The following is an 18,201-nucleotide window of genomic DNA, read 5'->3' on the forward strand; positions in this document are numbered from 1 at the left end:
CATTTTTCCTCTTTTCTGGCTCCAGGTTCTACCTCTTCCTGCAGGAAGTCCACACAAGGTGGGATGAGGGGGAGGCAAGACAAAAGAGCAGGGCAAGTTTGACACAATTAACACCTCAATCATGCCTCCAAATGCAGAGGGTCTTTCAGGGAAGGAGAATCAAAATGTACAGGAGAAAAATGACAGGAGACGACAGGCACGGTGGCTCACGCCTGTAATCCCAGCACTTTGGGAGGCCGAGGTGGGCAGATCACGAGGTCAGGAGATCGAGACCATCCTGGTTAACACGGTAAAACCCCATCTCTACTAAAATACAAAAAAAAAATGCCGGGCATGGTAGCGGGCACCTGTAGTCCCAGCTACTCCGGAGGCTGGAGAATGGCGTGAACCCAGGAGGTGGAGGTTGCAATGAGCCGAGATCACGCCACTGCACCCCAGCCCGGGCGACAGAGTGAGACTCCATCTCAAAAAAAAAAAAAAAAAGAAAAAGAAAAGAAAAATGACAGGAGACAAAAGGAAAAGTCAGCCAAATCTAAATGCAGTATTAGAGGCTAGAAATTCTTATTGTCAACAAGAGATTCTGACAACTTCATCTCCTCTAACTTAAGAAAATCATTGAAAAGCCTTCCTATATGTTTAGTTGCAAAGCAAAATCCAGATGCACGTCTTAAGTACCTATAGAAATTATGAGAAAGTATGCAGCAGGCTCAGATTCTAGCCCTGAGAAATAATCTGGTGTTTGGGAGAGAAAAGCAGAAGTAAAGTGCCTGATTGTCCAGCAACATAATACTCTGCACATTTGATAATACTGAGTCACCCCAACCCCAGACTATCCTGTGATTTCATTTTAATATAGAGAGCAAATACAACAGAGTTAAAATAAAAAAATCAACCGGGATAACTTGCAGAAAATATAATTAAGTTAATAATTATATCCTGAATATAGAGAGAACTCAAACAAATCAATAGGAAATACGCCGCAATAGAAAATGGTCTGGTGGTAATATGTACACACACAACATACACATGACCAAAGCGCATGCAAAAGTCCTCACCTTATAATCCAATAAATGCAAGTAGAAACAGCTCATTCTAATTTTTACCCATCAAGTTTTCTGGGGTAGGAATGTTATGAATTTGTCTAAGAATACCATGAATTATCATCAGGGATGGGAACTGACTGCAATTGTTCACAGTTGGTTGCAAAAAGCAATTCGGCAGGCCACATGTGGGGATCTATCCTAAAAAAATGACCAGATATGGATGGGGACTTATGGTGTTTAAAACGAAGGAAAATTACAAACAACCTATATTTCCAATAAGGGATATGGTTAGGCTGGGCGCGGTGGCTCACACCTGTAATCCCAGCACTTTGGGAGGCTGAGACGCAGGTGCATTGCTTAAGCCCAGGGGTCCAAGACCAGCCTGGGCAACTTGGCAAAACCCTGTCTCTACAAACAAAACAAAACAAAATTAGCCAGGTGTGGTGGCACACGTGTAGTCCCAGCTACTTGGGAGACTGAAGTGGGAGGCTTGCTGGAGCCCAGGAGGCAGAGGTTGCAGTGAGCCGAGATCATGTCACTGTATTCCAGCCTAAGTGACAGAGTGACACTCTGCCTCAAAAAAAGGGGGGGATATGGTTAAATAAAGTATGGTACACCCCCCAAAATATTTCACAGCTATTATACAAGATGCACTTGAAAATATCTTAATGTGAAAATGTTTATGATATTTGAGGCAAAAAGAATGATAAAATTAGTATTTCTTGGGTGCTTTCCATGTCCCAGGACTGTTTTATTCTCTTTACATGTGTTTTCTCATTCATTTCTTAAAAGAATCTCATGAAGTAGGTACTATTATTAATATTATTATTATTAATATCCTCACTTTATATATGATGAAGTGGAAACAAGATGGTTATCTTACCCAGGGTTACAATCTAAGAAGTTCCATTCCAGGCTTGATGCTGTTAAAAATTTTACCATGTTACCTGATGGCTATCTGTCTGTCTGCCTGTGTGTCTGTCTATCTACCTATTTATCTTTATCAGTTAGGGTCCCAATAGGAAACAGCACACTGAAGTGAAAATAACTGAAGAAGAGTTTCTCAAAAGGATTCTTTATAATATATGTGGCCAGAAGGTAAGGAAGCAATAAGAGGCCATGCAGTACTCAAGGCCCAAAGAGGAGACAAAAATCAAATCAGGAAGAAGAAAGTCTTCTGAAGGGTCCTCTTGTCTAATTATTATCTGTCCGTCCATCACCCATCCACACATCGATCTTTCAATCCATCCAGCCTTGCAGCCTCTGTATGACAGGATGAGGCAAAAAGACAGCAGATAACATGCCATAAAGTGAATTGTGAGATACATACCCTAGGGAACTTGTGTCTTCAGGCATTTAGCTGAAATGTGGTTATAGAATGCTACAGAAGCCCTTAACGCTAATCCCCCACAACGAGGTAGAGAGGAGAGGACACATAAGGGGCTTTCTGGCTTCAAGACCACCCTCTTCCCTGGTGTGGGAGGGGTGTGGGCCCCCTCAGGCCTGAATCACTCAAAGAGAGGCCTCAGACTCCTGGTGGGCAGTGAGGGCAGGGCTCTGGCAGGAGAGTAGAAGAGATGGGTGCAGCTGTGGGTTCAGCCGGCTCATCCACCCTCTGTGCAGGCTGAGAATGGCTGCGTCCTCTCCGTGAAAGAGCTGGCATGTGGGAGAGCCCAGACTCTGCCTTGCGAGGCCCCCTGGACAGGCGGTCAGCCACAGCAGCCCTGGGAGATAGCCTGCCGGCCAGGCAGCACATGACCGCTGAAAAGGGTGTTTCACCAAGCCTGGGGATGCACCCTGGGACAGTCCCAAGGGGGCCCTGAACACCACCACCGGGAGACAGGGTCCTCCTGCCCCCAGAGTCTGCAGCCATGAAATAAGAACTATACAGCCACTTACCTCCTTCTCTCCCTCCCAGAGGGGTCAGGCCACACCTGGTGAGCTGTGGGAGGAGGCAGAGGGAGGGAAGAAGCCCAGGCCTAGTTCTCTGTGGCAAGATACCAAGCTGGAGGGGATGGGGAAACAGCTCTACTTTAAATCAAGTTCAGAGTTTTGATATTATCTGGGACTGGATACTCTAAGCATCAGACTGATGACATTGTTGGGTAGTTACAGTGACAACAAGACTTGGTGTCATCCAAGAGTTTCCAGCAAGGTCATGCTGATTGCTCAAATGCTCACTCAGGAGCCGAGGAAGAACCAGCCACTGGACACCTTCAGACACAGAACAGGAAGATGAAGTCACCATGTGGTTACTTCTCCAGCTCCTGCCGGTCCCATATGTGTGCATGAGTGAGTGTGCACGTCTGCAAATGAACTACACACACGGGCCTATATCTCTGGACAGGGAAGTGATAGCCGGCATTCATTTTCTTCTTTTTACACATTCTCCTCTAATTTCCACATTTCCTACAAAGGGGATGTAGTCCATTTATAATCAGAAAAACATCAGCAAATGTTATTTCAAAAGAGGAAGTCAGCCTTCCGGAAATTCCCTAATCCATGTAAAATATCACTTGTACCAGGAATGAGTCTTACCCATCATATGCCCAGTACCGCCACAAAGAGCAAGAAACATTCCAACATCTGCACAGGAACTTGGCGAGAAACCGACTCTATTCCCAGGGGAGGAGGGAGGAAGTGAGAATTGCGGATTTTGTTGTTTCTCTTGTAAACACACGTTGGGATCATATCCTTTTCCCTTCCCCTCCCTTCTCCATTTAGTCACAAATTCAGCAGCACAGAGACCTTTCCCAATACCAGCTCAACTGATGTGGCCCATTTTTCAGGCAAATTTCCAATGAGAGCTGAAAGTTAGTGCCTTGGCACCTTGAGGAATTCTAAAGGCATCTGAGAGTACTAAGATAAAAAATGCCTCCTAGCTGCATGTAGTCACACACTGGAGTCTCTTTAACTTTTTTTTCTAATGCTTTGCAGTAGAATTACCATGAAGGTGAAACAGCCTTATAAAAAGATCTCTAAAAGTTCGTGGAAAAGAGTTTTTGCTATGTTAGAAAAGGAGGTAGGCATCCCATGGAGCTAAAACATGTCAAGCCAAAGTCACCCACTTCCCTCTGATAAGGGTGGTAGATGGCTGGAAGGGAAAAGGCTGCAGGGCCAGGATACCCAGCACTCAGCTCAGCCTTGGATGATGTTTGCCAATATTTGGAGTGATGAGATGGCAAAATATGACCTGGACGATAGCAGCTGGGGGAATTCCCAGCTACTGGGAAAAGCTTAGAGTCACCTAGCAAGATGACTTGATAAAAGACACACTTTTCAAACATAGCCACTTCAGCAGGTTGGGAAGACTGGATGAACCACCTGTGATTCAAGAATATGGTGAGAAATAGAACTGCAGGTCAAAACTGAATAGGTGGCCGGGCACACTGGCTCACCCCTATAATCCCAGCACTTAGGGAGGCGGGCAGATCACAAGGTCGGGAGATCGAGACCATCCTGGCCAACATAGTGAAACCCAGTCTCTACTAAAATAAAATACAAAAAATTAGCTGGGCGTGGTGGTGCACGCCTGTAGTCCCAGGTACTTGGGAGACTGAGGCACAGGAATCGCTTGAACTCGGGAGGCGGAGGTTGCAGTGAGCCAAGATCGTGCCACTGCACTTCAGCCTGGCGACAGAGCAAGACTCTGTCTCAAAAAAAACAAAAAACAAAAACAAACAAACAAAAAAACACAAAAAACTGAGGTAAAATACAATAGGAATAAGAGAATAACTACTCTTGGGTTCAAATAGTTAATTACATGGTGATAACAGTCTGATAACAACAACATTTTGCATTTATATAGAGTATTAATATTTTACAGTTTACAAGACTGTTTTGGGAGGCTTACCTTAATTTCAACTCTTTAGAAAAAAATACTTAAGGTTGTTTCTGTTGACTACAAGCTTAAAGGGAACAGATACAGAAAAATAAAAGCCAACAGTAGCCAAAAAAAGGTAAGTGCTCTTGACCTTTGAGCACATCTGAGGGACTGGGTTGCACCCTTGGGGCCACCTTTAAGAGAAACATCAATAATTGAAGTCATAACGAAACAGGTGGGCAGGGAGGCAAAGGGAAGACAGGGAGAGGTGAACAGTTGTTTCAAATATGTGAGCAGCCTCCATATTAGAAGATTCTGTGATTATCAAAAGTGTAGAACTTCCACAAATGAACAGAAGTTTCAAAGATGAAGACTGTGTTTGGAAGAATGGATCTAATCATTTCAATATTTTGTAGGTAAAATTGAAATCCACACGATTGCTGTGGGGAGGGTAATGGTTTGGCCACATCCCTTGATGTCACTCAGCCATGCACCCCCTGACACTGCAAGTTCACTCCTGGACATACAGATGCAAGAGGCAGGAGGCTCATTTGAACCTGGGAGGTGGAGGTTGCAGTGAGCCAAGATCGCACCATTGCTGCAGCCTGGGCAACAAGAGGGAAATTCTATCTCGGAAAAAAAAAAAAAAAGATCTTAACCTCCAGAGGAGATATTTTAAGAGCCAATGAGTTCTCTCAGCACAACCAAATTGTGAGAAACATCTGTTGTCTGACATCACAAAGTGGCTCTCAGCTTGTGTGGTGCCAAAGCGGCTCTCAGAGCTTGGCACTTCTATGCAGGGAATACCATGCCAGCAAACCTGGCTCCCTGAGGAGTGCTTGGAGCTGCCATAATTACATTCCCTTAGGTGCTACCCATTCCTCATCCTTCCTGGCCCCTCACTATGAAGTGTGGACAAAGGGAAGTGGCTAACAGGACGGCTCTTCAATTAGCTGAAGGATGTTGACCAGCTGGTGGGAAGGAAGCCAAAGATACCCACTGAAAATCCATTAGACTCAAATACATTGCAACATTTCCTCCAATAACTTGCTTCCCTTTTTTGCACTCAGTGAATAGAGCGTTCTTAATCTTCAACAACTTACCTTCCCAAAGGTGGCCGGGTTGACTTGGTTCTCAGTGTTTTGCCCACAGGTCTCCACGTAAATCTCATACATGAGACAGCGAGGGATGCTGCACTCTTCGCAAATGCAGAAGTTGTCGACCAACCTGGAGGAGAGGAGGACAAGGAGGAGGAAATTGGCATTTGTTTTTCTAGAGCAAAATATTTTGACAAAATCAATGGTCAAGATGTGTATGAGGTTCCAATAAATGAAACATGTCTAATTTATTGGATGAATCCCTGCGAAGGCTCACAACTGGCATCACTATGTACCCGTTTGTCCTTAGGCCAGTGTTAAGTATATTGACGTGGCTTTTAGAAGATCAGAAGCCCATAACGTGTTTCTGTTTTTGTTTGTTTCCTGGCAGGTTGGCATGCTAAAAAGAAGTTCAAATTAGGACTTCTGCAGACGCTGTTTCATAGACCTTTACAAAGGTTACAGCCAAGAGCTACATAACTACAAAGTGGAGAATTATTTATTCCACTTTATGAATAAGACACAAAACAATACCCAGGTAAGTCCTATCACCCCTGCAGGTGACCGCAGGGGCCAGCCTGGCTTCCCAGGGCCCGTTTTCACATCCTTCCCTCTCTGATCCCTGTTCCTCTGAAGCAGTTGCTTGCATGGTTCTTAAACCCCTGTGGTTTAGGGCAGGCCATTATGTTTGGATTCTTTGAATTGCAATGAGGTGTAAAATGCAAGACACCAAGAGACACCAAGAGAGGCAGAGTGCTTTTGCTCTGCTTTCTTCCCTATTGGTACAGAGCCAGAGCAGCACAGAGCGAATGCAGCAGTGCCTGTGAACGCACCTGCAGTGCCTGTGACCTCTGCTCAAAGTGGGACCTTCAACTACCCAAATGCTCCTGGTCTGGGGGCAGAGTGTATTCCTTATCAATGAAGGGCTCTGGCTGAGGTTCACAGACCACCCCCGGCCCCTGGGGACAGCCAGGTGCCTATTCCAGCAGCAGTATGTGAGCGTGGAGGTGAGTGGTGAAGGTGGCCTGGGTCAGAAAGTGTCCGTAGTGACATCCAGCCACCACCTTCCTTTCCCGGTGGGATAGACCATCGTTCTTTAAAAAAAATATACAAAGCAAGCCAGTTTAATTCTTAAACAGAGAGGAATATTTATTTAGCAGAGACTTTACAGACAATACGTCTCCTTGGCATTTGTTTTTCTAGAGAAAAATATGGGTATTTTGCTCTAGATGGGTATATGGGTAGTATACAGCTTATCTTCTGGAATGAGGCACACTGAGGCCCAAATTTACTTTCCTTGGGAACTAAAGGACATAGTCACAATTGTTAACCCCACTGGCTTCCCAGAAAAAAAAGACACATGGACATAAGGAATAGGGGAATCTCTGGCCCTGCAATGCTTCCTTGGGGTAACAAATTACCACAGGCCCAGTGGCCTCAAACAACAGAAACGTATTCTCACAGTTCTGGAAGCTGGAAGCTTAAAAATCCAAGTGCCAGCAAGGTCGGTTCCTTCCAGAGGCTCTGAGGGAGACCCTGCTCGATACTTTTCTCCTTGTTTCTGGTGATTGCTGGAAATCCTCGGTGCTCCTCGGCTTCACTCCAGTCCCTGCCTGTGTCTTACACGGCCTTCTCCCTATGTGTCCGTATCTCTGAGAATTTTATTGTTTTTCTTTTTTGTATTTTTTTAGTAGAGACAGGGTTTTGCCATGTTGGCCAGGCTGGTCTTGAACTCCTGGGCTCAAGCGCTCCACCCACCTCAGCCTCCCAAAGTGCTGGGATTACAGGCATGAGTCACCGTGTATGGCTAGTATCTCTGTGAATTTTCTTATCAACATACCAGTGACTGGATTTAGAGCCCATCCTAATTCAGGATGACTTCAACTTAACTAATTACATCTACAAAGATCCTATTTCCAAATAAGGTTACATTCTGAGGTTCCGGGTGGATATGAGTTTTTTTTGGGGGGATGCTATTCAACCCAGCATAGGCATCAAAGAAGTAGATTTTTCTGGGATGCTTCCCAAAATCATTGTGGGAGCCTGACACTTCAGATACTTCACAATGGCTTAAATGCAGCTGCTACTGCATCAATTATTTGGCTCAAGGTTGAGTACAGGGTGATACCTATCGATGGGATGGTGGGATGGGGAAGTGGCAGATTCATGTATATAGTCAGCATATATATATATAATATACATATAGTCAGCATATATATATATATAAGCATATATATATATACACACGCATATATATATGTAGAGAGAGAGAGAGAGAGAGAGAGAGACTCCCTCTGGAATGCAGTGGTGCAATCATAGCTCATTGCATCCTCAAACTCCTGGGCTCAAGGGATCCTCCTGCCTTAGCCTCCTGAATAGCTGCGACTACAGGCGTGTGACCATGTCCAGATACTTAAAAAAAATTTTTTGTAGAGACAGGGTCTCACTATGTTGCCCAAGCTAGTGCTGACCTCCTGTTGTTGAGCAATCCTCCCACCTTGGCCTTCCAAAGTGCTGGGATTACAGGCACAAACCACTGCACCTGGTTTATATTTCTTTTGTTAAGACACTACTTGTTGATATATGAAAAACTCACTATTGGAAGTTATCACAGAAAAATGTTGGCTAAATCCAGGAAACTGTGGCAAAATGTGATGTGCATTCAATTCAAACTCACTTCTGTTTATTCATAGTTACTCCAGATTTAGTTAGGGAATTATCTCCTTAAAAAAGAAGTGTAAAAAATACAAACTCCTTAAAATGAACTCTAGTTTTCCATGTTTGCTGATTGTTCTTTCCTGTGACAGACGCTCATTTGTTCTAAGTCTCTATGAATTGCTGTCCTCCCAATTTCAAAATGATACTACCGAACCTGCCTGTTACCTAAGTGGAATAGGAAGGCCAAATAATACTCTTAATAAGAATAATAGTAAAGGTCTGTGGCCAAGAGTCCTTTCTATGCCACACATGTAAAGAAAGGGCTGCCTTCGGCCATGAGCCCTGTGTGGCTGCCTTGATCCTGGCAGTTCCAAGAGATTCATTCTGTTTCTGACCATGTGTCTGTGGTCATTTGCCCAACATTCTAAGCCAAATCGCAGAGACTGACCAGTGGCAGCCAGTCAGCATACAGTAACCGGACAAGCAGAAGGTTTGAAAGTGGACTTTGTCACCCAGTAGTTGCCTCAGCCTTCAGTGTCACCCAGTAGTTGCCTCAGCCTTCAGTGTCCACACACATACCCTGGGCTTTGAACCTCAAAGGCCTAAGTTTCCATTCTGACTCTGAGACACCTGAGAGTTTTTGTGATCAGAAAACAAGCACATGACCTGCCTACTACCGTGGCTTGCACACAGAAGCTCTTATTATTATCATTTTTATGTCTACCATCAAAATCTGGAATGGAAGCAAGAAAGATGCTGATGTTGGCAGAGTGGCTACACAGAGCACCTGCTGTAGGTGAGCCTGACTTCCAACCACCTGGGGCTCCAAGGAGAGACTGAATGGGGACTGGCAGAACTGCTGGCAGGTGACATTGGTTGAGGGTTTTATACTCTGCCACCAAAATGTCCTTTGGTGATACACCTGGGAATAAAGCCTGTCTACATTTGAAGTGAATCAGATCACTAGATTCCTTGCTTAGCTTCGTAATAACACTATTTTCCTGGTCTTGCCATCAGACAAGGTGGATTATTAAGATCTTGCGACCGTTCATGATGTTCTCCTCGCTTTCAGTGATGAACAATCTGATGATTACTGACTTCAGAGCACAAATACTTAGCCAGTGCTTCACACGTTTTCTGAGTACTCTTTTTTTTTTTCTTTTTGAGATGGAGTCTCACTCTGTCACCCAGGCTGGAGTGCAGTGGCGCGATCTCGGCTTAATGCAAGCTCCGCCTCCCAGGTTCATGTCATTCTCCTGCCTCAGCCTCCCAAGTAGCTGGGACTACAGGTGCCTGCCATCTCGCCCGGCTAATTTTTTGTATATTTAGTAGAGACGGGGTTTCACCGTGTTAGCCAGGATGGTCTCGATCTCCTGACCTCGTGATCCACCTGCCTTGGCCTCCCAAAGTGCTGGGATTACAGGCGTGAACCACCGCGCCCAGCCTCTGAGTACTCTTTAAAGAAAAATGTCATGAGCAACTGGGCGCGGTGGCTCAGACCTGTAATCCCAGCACCTTGGGAGGCTGAGATGGGCAGATCACCTGAGGTCAGGAGTTCAAGGCCAGCCTGGCTAACACGGCGAAACCCAGTCTCTATGAAAAATACAAAAATTAGCTGGGCGCAGTGGTGCGTGCCTGTAATCCCAGCTACTCAGGAGGCTGAGGTAGGAGAATCACTTGAACCTGGGAGGCAGAGGTTGCAGTGAGCCGAGATTGTGCCACTGCACTCCAGCCTGGGAGACAAAGCGAGACTCCATCTCAGAACAAACAAACAAACAAAGAAAAATGTCATGAGCCCCCCACACTAGGAACTATAGTACCTTTTCGATACGGCCGATCAAAAGCTACCTTGAATTCTGCACCTTTCCAAATAAATTTGTATTTTTAAAATTTCAACAGAGTCTGCAGAAATTTGTAAAAGTCTATGTGGGAGATAGTTATGTAGTCTACAGCCAGGGCTCAGCATGCATTGGGATTAGATAATGCTTAGGTTTTGCCTGGTCCGAAACCAGGGGTCAGACCTGTTAGGTCTGCATCCCAGCAAGGAAGTCAGATCACTGTTCTTCATTCCTTTGTGCTCCCCAGAGCTTTAACCCCACCTCTCCCCGTTTCTGCAGTCTTTCCTGTCCATGAAACAGAAAGCTTCTATTACCTCTGGCCCCTGAGACTTGGCCAAGCTCTCTTGGGGCCTTTCTCCTAGGAGAATTTATCCAATATGGATGACAGTGGCACTGATGTCTCTAAGACATGTTGGGGTCCTAACAAGCGACTGATTAGAAGACAAAACAATGAAGTAATGTGGAAAATGGCAGGTTTCCTCCACAGGACAACAGTTGGGCCCCTCCCTGGTCTTTCACTCAGACACTCGCTAATGGAGATGTCTCCAGGCGTTCAGACCCCTCGCCCTGCACTACCCACCACTGCTCCTCCAGCATTGGTAACACCTTCCAGGCTTTGGAATACCAGAGGCTGTTCTTGATGTTGATGTTAAAACCACTAGTACCAACGATCTGTTTTGGGTTTTTTATTTTGTTTTGAGAGGGAGTTTCACTCTTGTCGCCCACGCTGAAGCAGAGTGGCGCAATCTTGGTTCACTACAACCTCCACCTCCCAAGTTCAAGCGATTCTCCTGCCTCAGCCTTCAGAGTAGCTGGGATTTACAGGCGCCCGCCACCACACCCAGCTAATTTTTGTATTTTTAGTAGAGATGGGTTTTCACCATGTTAGCCAGGCTGGTCTCAAACTCCTGAGCTCAAGTGATCCACCTGCCTCGGCCTCCCAAAGTGCTGGGATTACAGGCCTGAGCCACCGCACCCGGCCTCAACGATCTGTTAAACATACCACCTCATCAACTGGATGATTTCTAAAGAAAAGTCCTCCCCAATGAAACGGTGACCCCTCCCTTATTTCCATTGCCTCCGCCCCCCAACCTTGAAGAGTGGCCTATAGGGATAGGAACTTGTAATATGGGACTTGAATAAGTCAGACTGTCTGCTAAAATGGTCTACACCAGGGGTGTCCAATCTTTTCTTCCCTGGGCTACACTGTAAGAAGAATTGTCTTGGGTCACACATAAAATACACTAACACTAATGATAGCTGCTGAGCCAAAACAAACAAAAAAAATCTCATAATGTTTTAACAAAGTTTATGAAGGCCCAGTGTGGTGGCTCACACCTGTAATCCCAGCACTTTGGGAGGCCGAGGGAGGTGGATCACTTGAGGTCTGGACTTCCAGACCAGCCTGGCTAACATGGTGAAACCTTGTCTCTAATAAATATACAAAAATTAGCAGGGCATGGTGGTGCAGGCTTGTAATCCCAGCTACTACGGAAGGATAAGGCAGGAGAATCACTTGAACTCAGGAGGCGGAGGTCACAGTAAACCAAGATCGTGCCACTGCACTCCAGACTGGGCAACAGAGCAAGACTCTGTCACAAAAAAAAAAAAAAAAAAAAGAAAGAAAGGAAAAGAAAGTTTACAAATCTGTGTTGGGCCTCATGCAAAGCTGTCCTGAGCCTCATGCAGCCCTTAGGCCAAGGGTTGGACAAGCTTGGTCTAGACCATCATAGGCCCCCTGGTTACCATTTGAAGTGAGTTCACAAACGGTCTTAGGAGGATGTTCAGGTATTTTTTAATCAGTCTCATCATTCTTTCAAGTCTCTGGAGCATAATTTAAACCCTGGAAACTCTAATTTACTAAATGGCGAACTGAAGTCATTGAAAGGCATCCTGAGTCCTTTCTTCTAAGAACGATGCATGAGGGGCCTGGGTCGGTGAGTGTAGCAGAAACCTAGCCCGGCTGTGTAACACTGAAAAACGCTGTGTGCTTCAGTATTTATTCATTTGATTTTTTTTCTCTCATTGAAGATAAGACATGTCAAAAATGTTCTTTTGGAGGAAAGTGGTAACTGTTCAGGCCTGCCAGGGTTATAATCACAAACACGCCCTTCATTTTTGTTTCACTCACATGACTTTCTCAAAAGTCTTCCCTGAGAAATATGCTTTGAAACTTAAAAAGAGAAAAATGTACTCTGTTATATAACAGTTATTCACCTTGTAAAACTAAAGGTCCTAGAACTGGTTTCAATTATTTTTCTATTTAAGAAGATCTGCAACCCCATGAGTTTCTCAGTCCCAAGGGCTGAGGATATTTTTCTTTCCCTTTTTTCCTGCTTCGACTTAAATAGCTGGAAGTGAATTTCACAATGCGGAATGCATTGCTAAAGCTAAAAACTCCTAAGCTTTAAATTAGGAAACATCCCATCCTGGATCTAGGGAGAGAAAGCTTCTCCTCCCCTGGCAAGGCCCAGGAGCTTTTGGATGTACATGGAAGCAGGGTCCAACCAACGGGTCCCCGCGGGGCAGACCGGATGGCTTTCCGCGGGAAGGGTGACAACGGGGAAGCCACAGATGGGAAGCCCGGCCCCATGGCCGATTCGGGCCCGGGGCTTTTACGCGTGTGCGTGCATGGCAGGGCCCTCCGCGCTGCGTAGGGCGAGCATCAGAAAGCGCTGGGCCTGGGGCCGCTCCTCACACCCGGCTTTGACCCGGCGTCCCAAGGGCAGCCGTAGCGGGAACCACGCTTCCCCTCCCCGGCCCCACCTCCTCCATCCCAGCGTCCCAGGCGCCTGGCGGCTCACCACTGGATGACGCCGCTGTGCGGGCCCCGGCTACCCTCGCCGCTCGACGGCGAGGCCGGCACCCCCTCGGCCATGGCTCGGCCCCGGGCCTGCAGCACCGAGGCAGGCAGCGAGCGGCGGCCGTGGGCGGCGCTGGGTTGCACCGGTCCTGCCACCGCCGCTCCTCGGTGTTTACTTTAGAAAGGGGCGCGCGGGGGGCGCGCGGGGCGCGGGGCGGGAGCCCAGTTCTCCAGGCCCGAGCCCAGGGGCGCGGAAGGCGCGCGGGGAGTACGGGAGGCCACAGTTCTCCAACCCCCGCGCCCCGCCGAGGATGCGCGGACCCCGCCCTGCATCCTGCGGTGTGGGCTGGAGCCGCCTCCCGCTCGCACCCAGCGCCCTTCCCACCTGCGTACCAACCAATCAAACAGGGACGCGAACAACAAGCACCAACTTACACCTTTTCCAATCTGGTCGCGGTGTTGAGTCCGTGGGGGTCCTTGACTTGCTTGAGCGTTGGAGTTATTCAAGCAGTTTTCAAACATATTGATACCCCGGCTGCCGCTCCCCATCCCAGCCCCGCCCCACCCCACCCCAAGAGGTTCTGATGAATTGGTCTGGGCGAGGGCAGCCTGGGCCAACCGGCTTTTTCAGGGTCCCGGGTGATGCTAATGTGCCCGCCGTTGCTGAAAACCACTGGACCTAGGAGTTTTGAAAAATCTCGGAGCTCTCTGGCAGGCGGGCGCATTTGGACTTCTAAGGAGGCTGGTCCCAGGTGACTCTAGTGTGCTGCTCCAGGTGAGCAGTGCCACCTCAACGTGAGTCCCCATATCTGTAGCCAGGCCCTGCCAGTCCTTGCCCTCAAGAGCCATTTATGTCAGTGTCATTGCTGTGTGACATGGAGCTGCTGGCCATCTCCAAATTCACTTCCTTTGTGGGGAACTGTGTGGGTTGTTGTGAGTATTAAGCGACATTCACTTGCAAGGCTGTGTTGTAGTCAGAGCTCAGTCATGCAGCCGTTACTGTGGCTGCTAACTGCTTCAGAGTCTCCGGGTAAGGATTTCTCAATCTAGATCAAAAACACATTTGCCGACTTAACAACAACAAAAACCAAACCGCCCAGTTTAAAAATGGGCAAAGGACTTGAATAGACATTTATCCAAAGAAGATACATAAATGCCTACTAAGCACATGAAAAGATGCTCGATATCATTAATCATTAGGAAACGCAAATAAAAACCATACCCAAGAGGATGGCTATTATTTAAAACACAGAAACTAACGAGTGTTGGTGAGGATGTAGAGAAATTGGAACTCTTGTTCATTGCGGGTGGGAATTTAAAGTGGTGCAGCTGGCCGGGGGCGGTGGCCCACGCCTGTAATCCCAGCACTTTGGGAGGCCGAGACGGGCAGATAACCTGAGGTCTGGAGTTCGAGACCAGCCTGGCCAAAATACAAAAATTAGCCGGACGTGGTGGCAGGCGCCTGTAATCCCAGCTACTCGGGAGGCTGAGGCACAAGAATTGCTTGAACCTGGGAGGTGGAGGTTGCAGTGAGCCAAGATCGTGCCACTGCACTCCAGCCTGGGTGACAGGGTGAGACTCTGTCTCAAAAAATATGTATAATATTAAAGTGGTGCGGCTGCTATGGAAAACAGTATGGCCGTTCCTCAAAAATTAAACATAGAATTACCTTATGATCCGGCAGTCCCACTTCTGAGTGTATACCCAAAAAGAATTGAAAGCAGGAACAAAAACAAATATGTACAGCAATGTTCATAGCAGCATTATTCACAATAGCCAGAAGGTAGAAGTAACCCACGTGTCTATGGACAGATGAATGGATAAACAAAATGTGGTACATATACATACACTAGAACATTATTTACCCTTAAAAAGGAATGAAATTCTGATACATGCTACAACACAGATACACTGAAAACATTAGCACACAGAAAAGCATGGTTCCACTTGCATGAGGTCCCTAGAGAAGTCAAATTCATAGCGACAGAAAGTAGAATGGGGGTTGCCAGGGGCTGGGGGTTGGGGGATTAGTGTTTTAATAGGGACTGAGTTTCAGTTGGGGAAGATGAAAAGTTCTGGAAATAGATGCTGATGGTTGCAAAACAATACCAATGTACTTAATACCACACCACTGAATTGTGTACTTATAAATTGTTAAAATGGTAAATTTTATGTTATATGTATTTTACCACAGTTTTAAAAAAAGTCTGCCCCCAAAAATATGCACACACACACACACGTTTGAGAACCACTTCTGGAAGCAGGAAAGAGATCGATTCAACAAAGGAAACAACTGCCGACTGCCTCCCACGTGCCGGCCCTGGAAGGTAGTTGCTGGGGCCCACCAGAGATCTCCATGGCCAGCATCCTCCCTTCCACAGGGACACCATCACCAGGGTGAAGCTCCAAGGTCAGTTCCAGAGAGACAGCAGGACTTTCAGAACCTGGACCCTGAAGTTCAACCAGGTCACTGGAGCTGACCTGGGATGGCATCTGACTCTCCTTTGGGGCACTGCCCCATGAATCAGCCTGGTCCTGAAGCCTGGGGCATTTGGAGTGTAGGGGTAGGATAGGCAAGGGAGTGGGAATGACGTAATCAGTAAGTGAATGGGGCCACTGTTAGTCCTATTTATCTTCTCAGCTGAGTTTCCTTGCTCAGGGCCGGCTGCTTTAAAACGCCACCCAGTAGAGGACAGTTCACTCCACATCATCCTCTCTCAACCTCACCTCATGTCTTAAGAGCATCCATATCAGGATGGGAGGCCAAGTATATGAGTAACAAACAGAGTCAGAAGACTGCTGAATGGCAACCACGATGAAGAACCCACAGGAAAAAAGAATATGAAGCAATGAGGTGAGGCGATATGGCAGAGCTCTCCAAGGCCTCACTCTGCAGGTCAGCCTGTCTCTAGGAGAGGTAACACATCCCTTTGGATTCGGAGGGGGAGCCCCGTGAGGTTCCTTCATCTGATTTGCTTTGCCCTGAGTGCTAAGTCCTGTACTCCTGCAGTGGGACAGGCAGGTCCTTGTCAATGGCTGGGGGAAACGTGGTTCCTTCCCCTTCTCATACTGGTCCTACAGCAGCTCCTTCCACCCAGGAAACTTCCCAAGATGCCTGCTTATGTCCACAGAGACTGGAAATAACCAAGGGAAGAGCCTGCTGTTATTTAGGGCCTTATTATGTCACTGCTGGTGCCATAATATTTGCACATTTACTGAGCGTCAACCAGTACCAGGCACTGGAACAGACCTTGGAAATACGATGGTAACACCATGACCATCTGGTTGACCAGTGGTCTCTTTGCTAGCTATTGCATTGAATGTTAGATGCTATGAAAAGCAAACATCATCTTATCTTGGCTCAGAGCTCTTGAGGCTTGTTGATCAGAAGACTCTAGGAATGAGGCCATGTGATCAATTTTACACCCTCCACCCAGAGGGCCTATTAATTTCATCTATTACAGGTGACAGCTGGTGTCCCTAGTTTGACCAGCCATCTTATAGATCAGACTCTGAGTAGTTTTGTGCTAATACAGCGACACTCTCCGAAGATTTATTCCCAGTGTATGCCTTTCTAATGTGCTAAATATGCAAAGGACATTTACCTCTGCACACAACTCCATTACTAGAAGCATAATTAAGGCTTTCAGTTGAGTTGACCACATAGCCACATAATTTGCTCAGTAGAAATTAGGTATAAAATCCATTTTCTTTTCAAAGAATGTTTAACTGGAAGTGACATCACAAAAAACTTCATTCTGTGGCGTTCACTGAGGAGACTGCTAGACCCATGCATGTGCTGTCTTGTACCTGAAAATCTAGTCTCTCTCTAACTCCAGGTTGAGTATCTTTGCTCTAATATCTAAACCGTGACAAGGAAAATAAATTCTAAGGTTTATATCAAGTAGAATTCCAGTTTCTTATGCCACATTTTATGTACACAAAGCTGGAGAACCACATCTCTTCTATCTAAACAGTAACTTATTTTACCTACTTCCATCTAAGTGGTTTCTAGCTTATCTAATTAGTCTCATTTCACCTTCTAAAAGGGCACCAGCTGTGTCTTCTCCTTGCACAAAACCATCTCTGATCTAGGGTGCTTAATTTCATTCAGTTCTTGCAATTATTCACTTTCTGTGGATGTACCCAGGTGTCTTCAGGCAATAGATGTATTTTTAAATAAAGCTAATGAGCATAGTGGATTTGGTCCAGAATGCACAATGTAGCTGCATCTGCACAGACAGAGCATTACAGAGAACAGAAAACTGCATGTTCCATTTAGCCTGGAAGAGACTCCTTAAGATCCCAGGGCTCTAAACCAGCAAGCTATGGAGACTTTCAAACTATACTAGAGCAAAACAGTCTCATTGGAGAGATTCCAAATCACTATCATATGTTGCAATTTTCCTTGGTCTACGCTCACCTTTTGAATATCTGGCTTTTAGTTGAAATCAATGGGAACATTGCATTCAGGAGAATGTATGTAATGAGAAAACCTAACTCCAAATATAAAACACTTCTCTGCCATTTCTTTATCTAAAATCCATGATTCAGAGGACCATGACGATATCCCATTGCTATAGATGTTTTTTCCCCAATGCAGTGTTCCTGTTTCCCTTTTTGCAGAGAGGTGCTGGCCACATAAGGTATAACAAATAGCAATATCTGCAGAGGAACTCTGAGAATGTGTGGAATGAAAAGAAACAGACTTCATTCGTCACAGAGTGCTTGTAAATTGCAATTTGCAAAGTGATGCATTTGAATACTTTTATTACATTAAAAGTGGGACTTTTCTGGAAGTCTCATAGAAAACCAAGCAAAAACAAAGTGAAAAGTGGTTTCCTTTTCTGCAGATGATTAGTAGGAATTTAATAAGTCATCTTACTAAAGCCATCATGGAAGCAAGGCAGACACTTTTCCAAATCATAATTATGAGCAA

General features: G+C 46.0%; 1 protein-coding gene across 8 annotated transcripts in view; it reads right to left on the reverse strand.

Moving 5' to 3' along the window:
* RFX8 (regulatory factor X8) overlaps nt 1-14,164 on the reverse strand; it is a 77,816-nt gene extending 63,652 nt beyond the window's left edge. For 3 of the 8 annotated variants that reach the window (XM_031008114.3, XM_063695631.1, XM_055378424.2), the window contains exons 1-2: nt 13,264-13,600; nt 5,970-6,093 (exon numbers count right to left, since the gene is read on the reverse strand). In XM_031008114.3, coding sequence (XP_030863974.3) covers nt 5,970-6,093; nt 13,264-13,337 — 198 coding nt within the window. In that variant the 5' untranslated portion in view covers nt 13,338-13,600. Of the gene's footprint in view, nt 1-5,969; nt 6,094-13,263; nt 13,601-13,697 lie in introns of those variants that run through there. The other 5 variants (XM_063695626.1, XM_063695628.1, XM_055378422.2 and 2 more) reach the window with 5 other exon arrangements.
* Nucleotides 14,165-18,201: the final 4,037 nt, after the last annotated feature.

The sequence above is a fragment of the Gorilla gorilla genome, chromosome 12 (assembly GCF_029281585.2).
Source record: "Gorilla gorilla gorilla isolate KB3781 chromosome 12, NHGRI_mGorGor1-v2.1_pri, whole genome shotgun sequence".
NCBI lineage: Eukaryota > Metazoa > Chordata > Mammalia > Primates > Hominidae > Gorilla > Gorilla gorilla.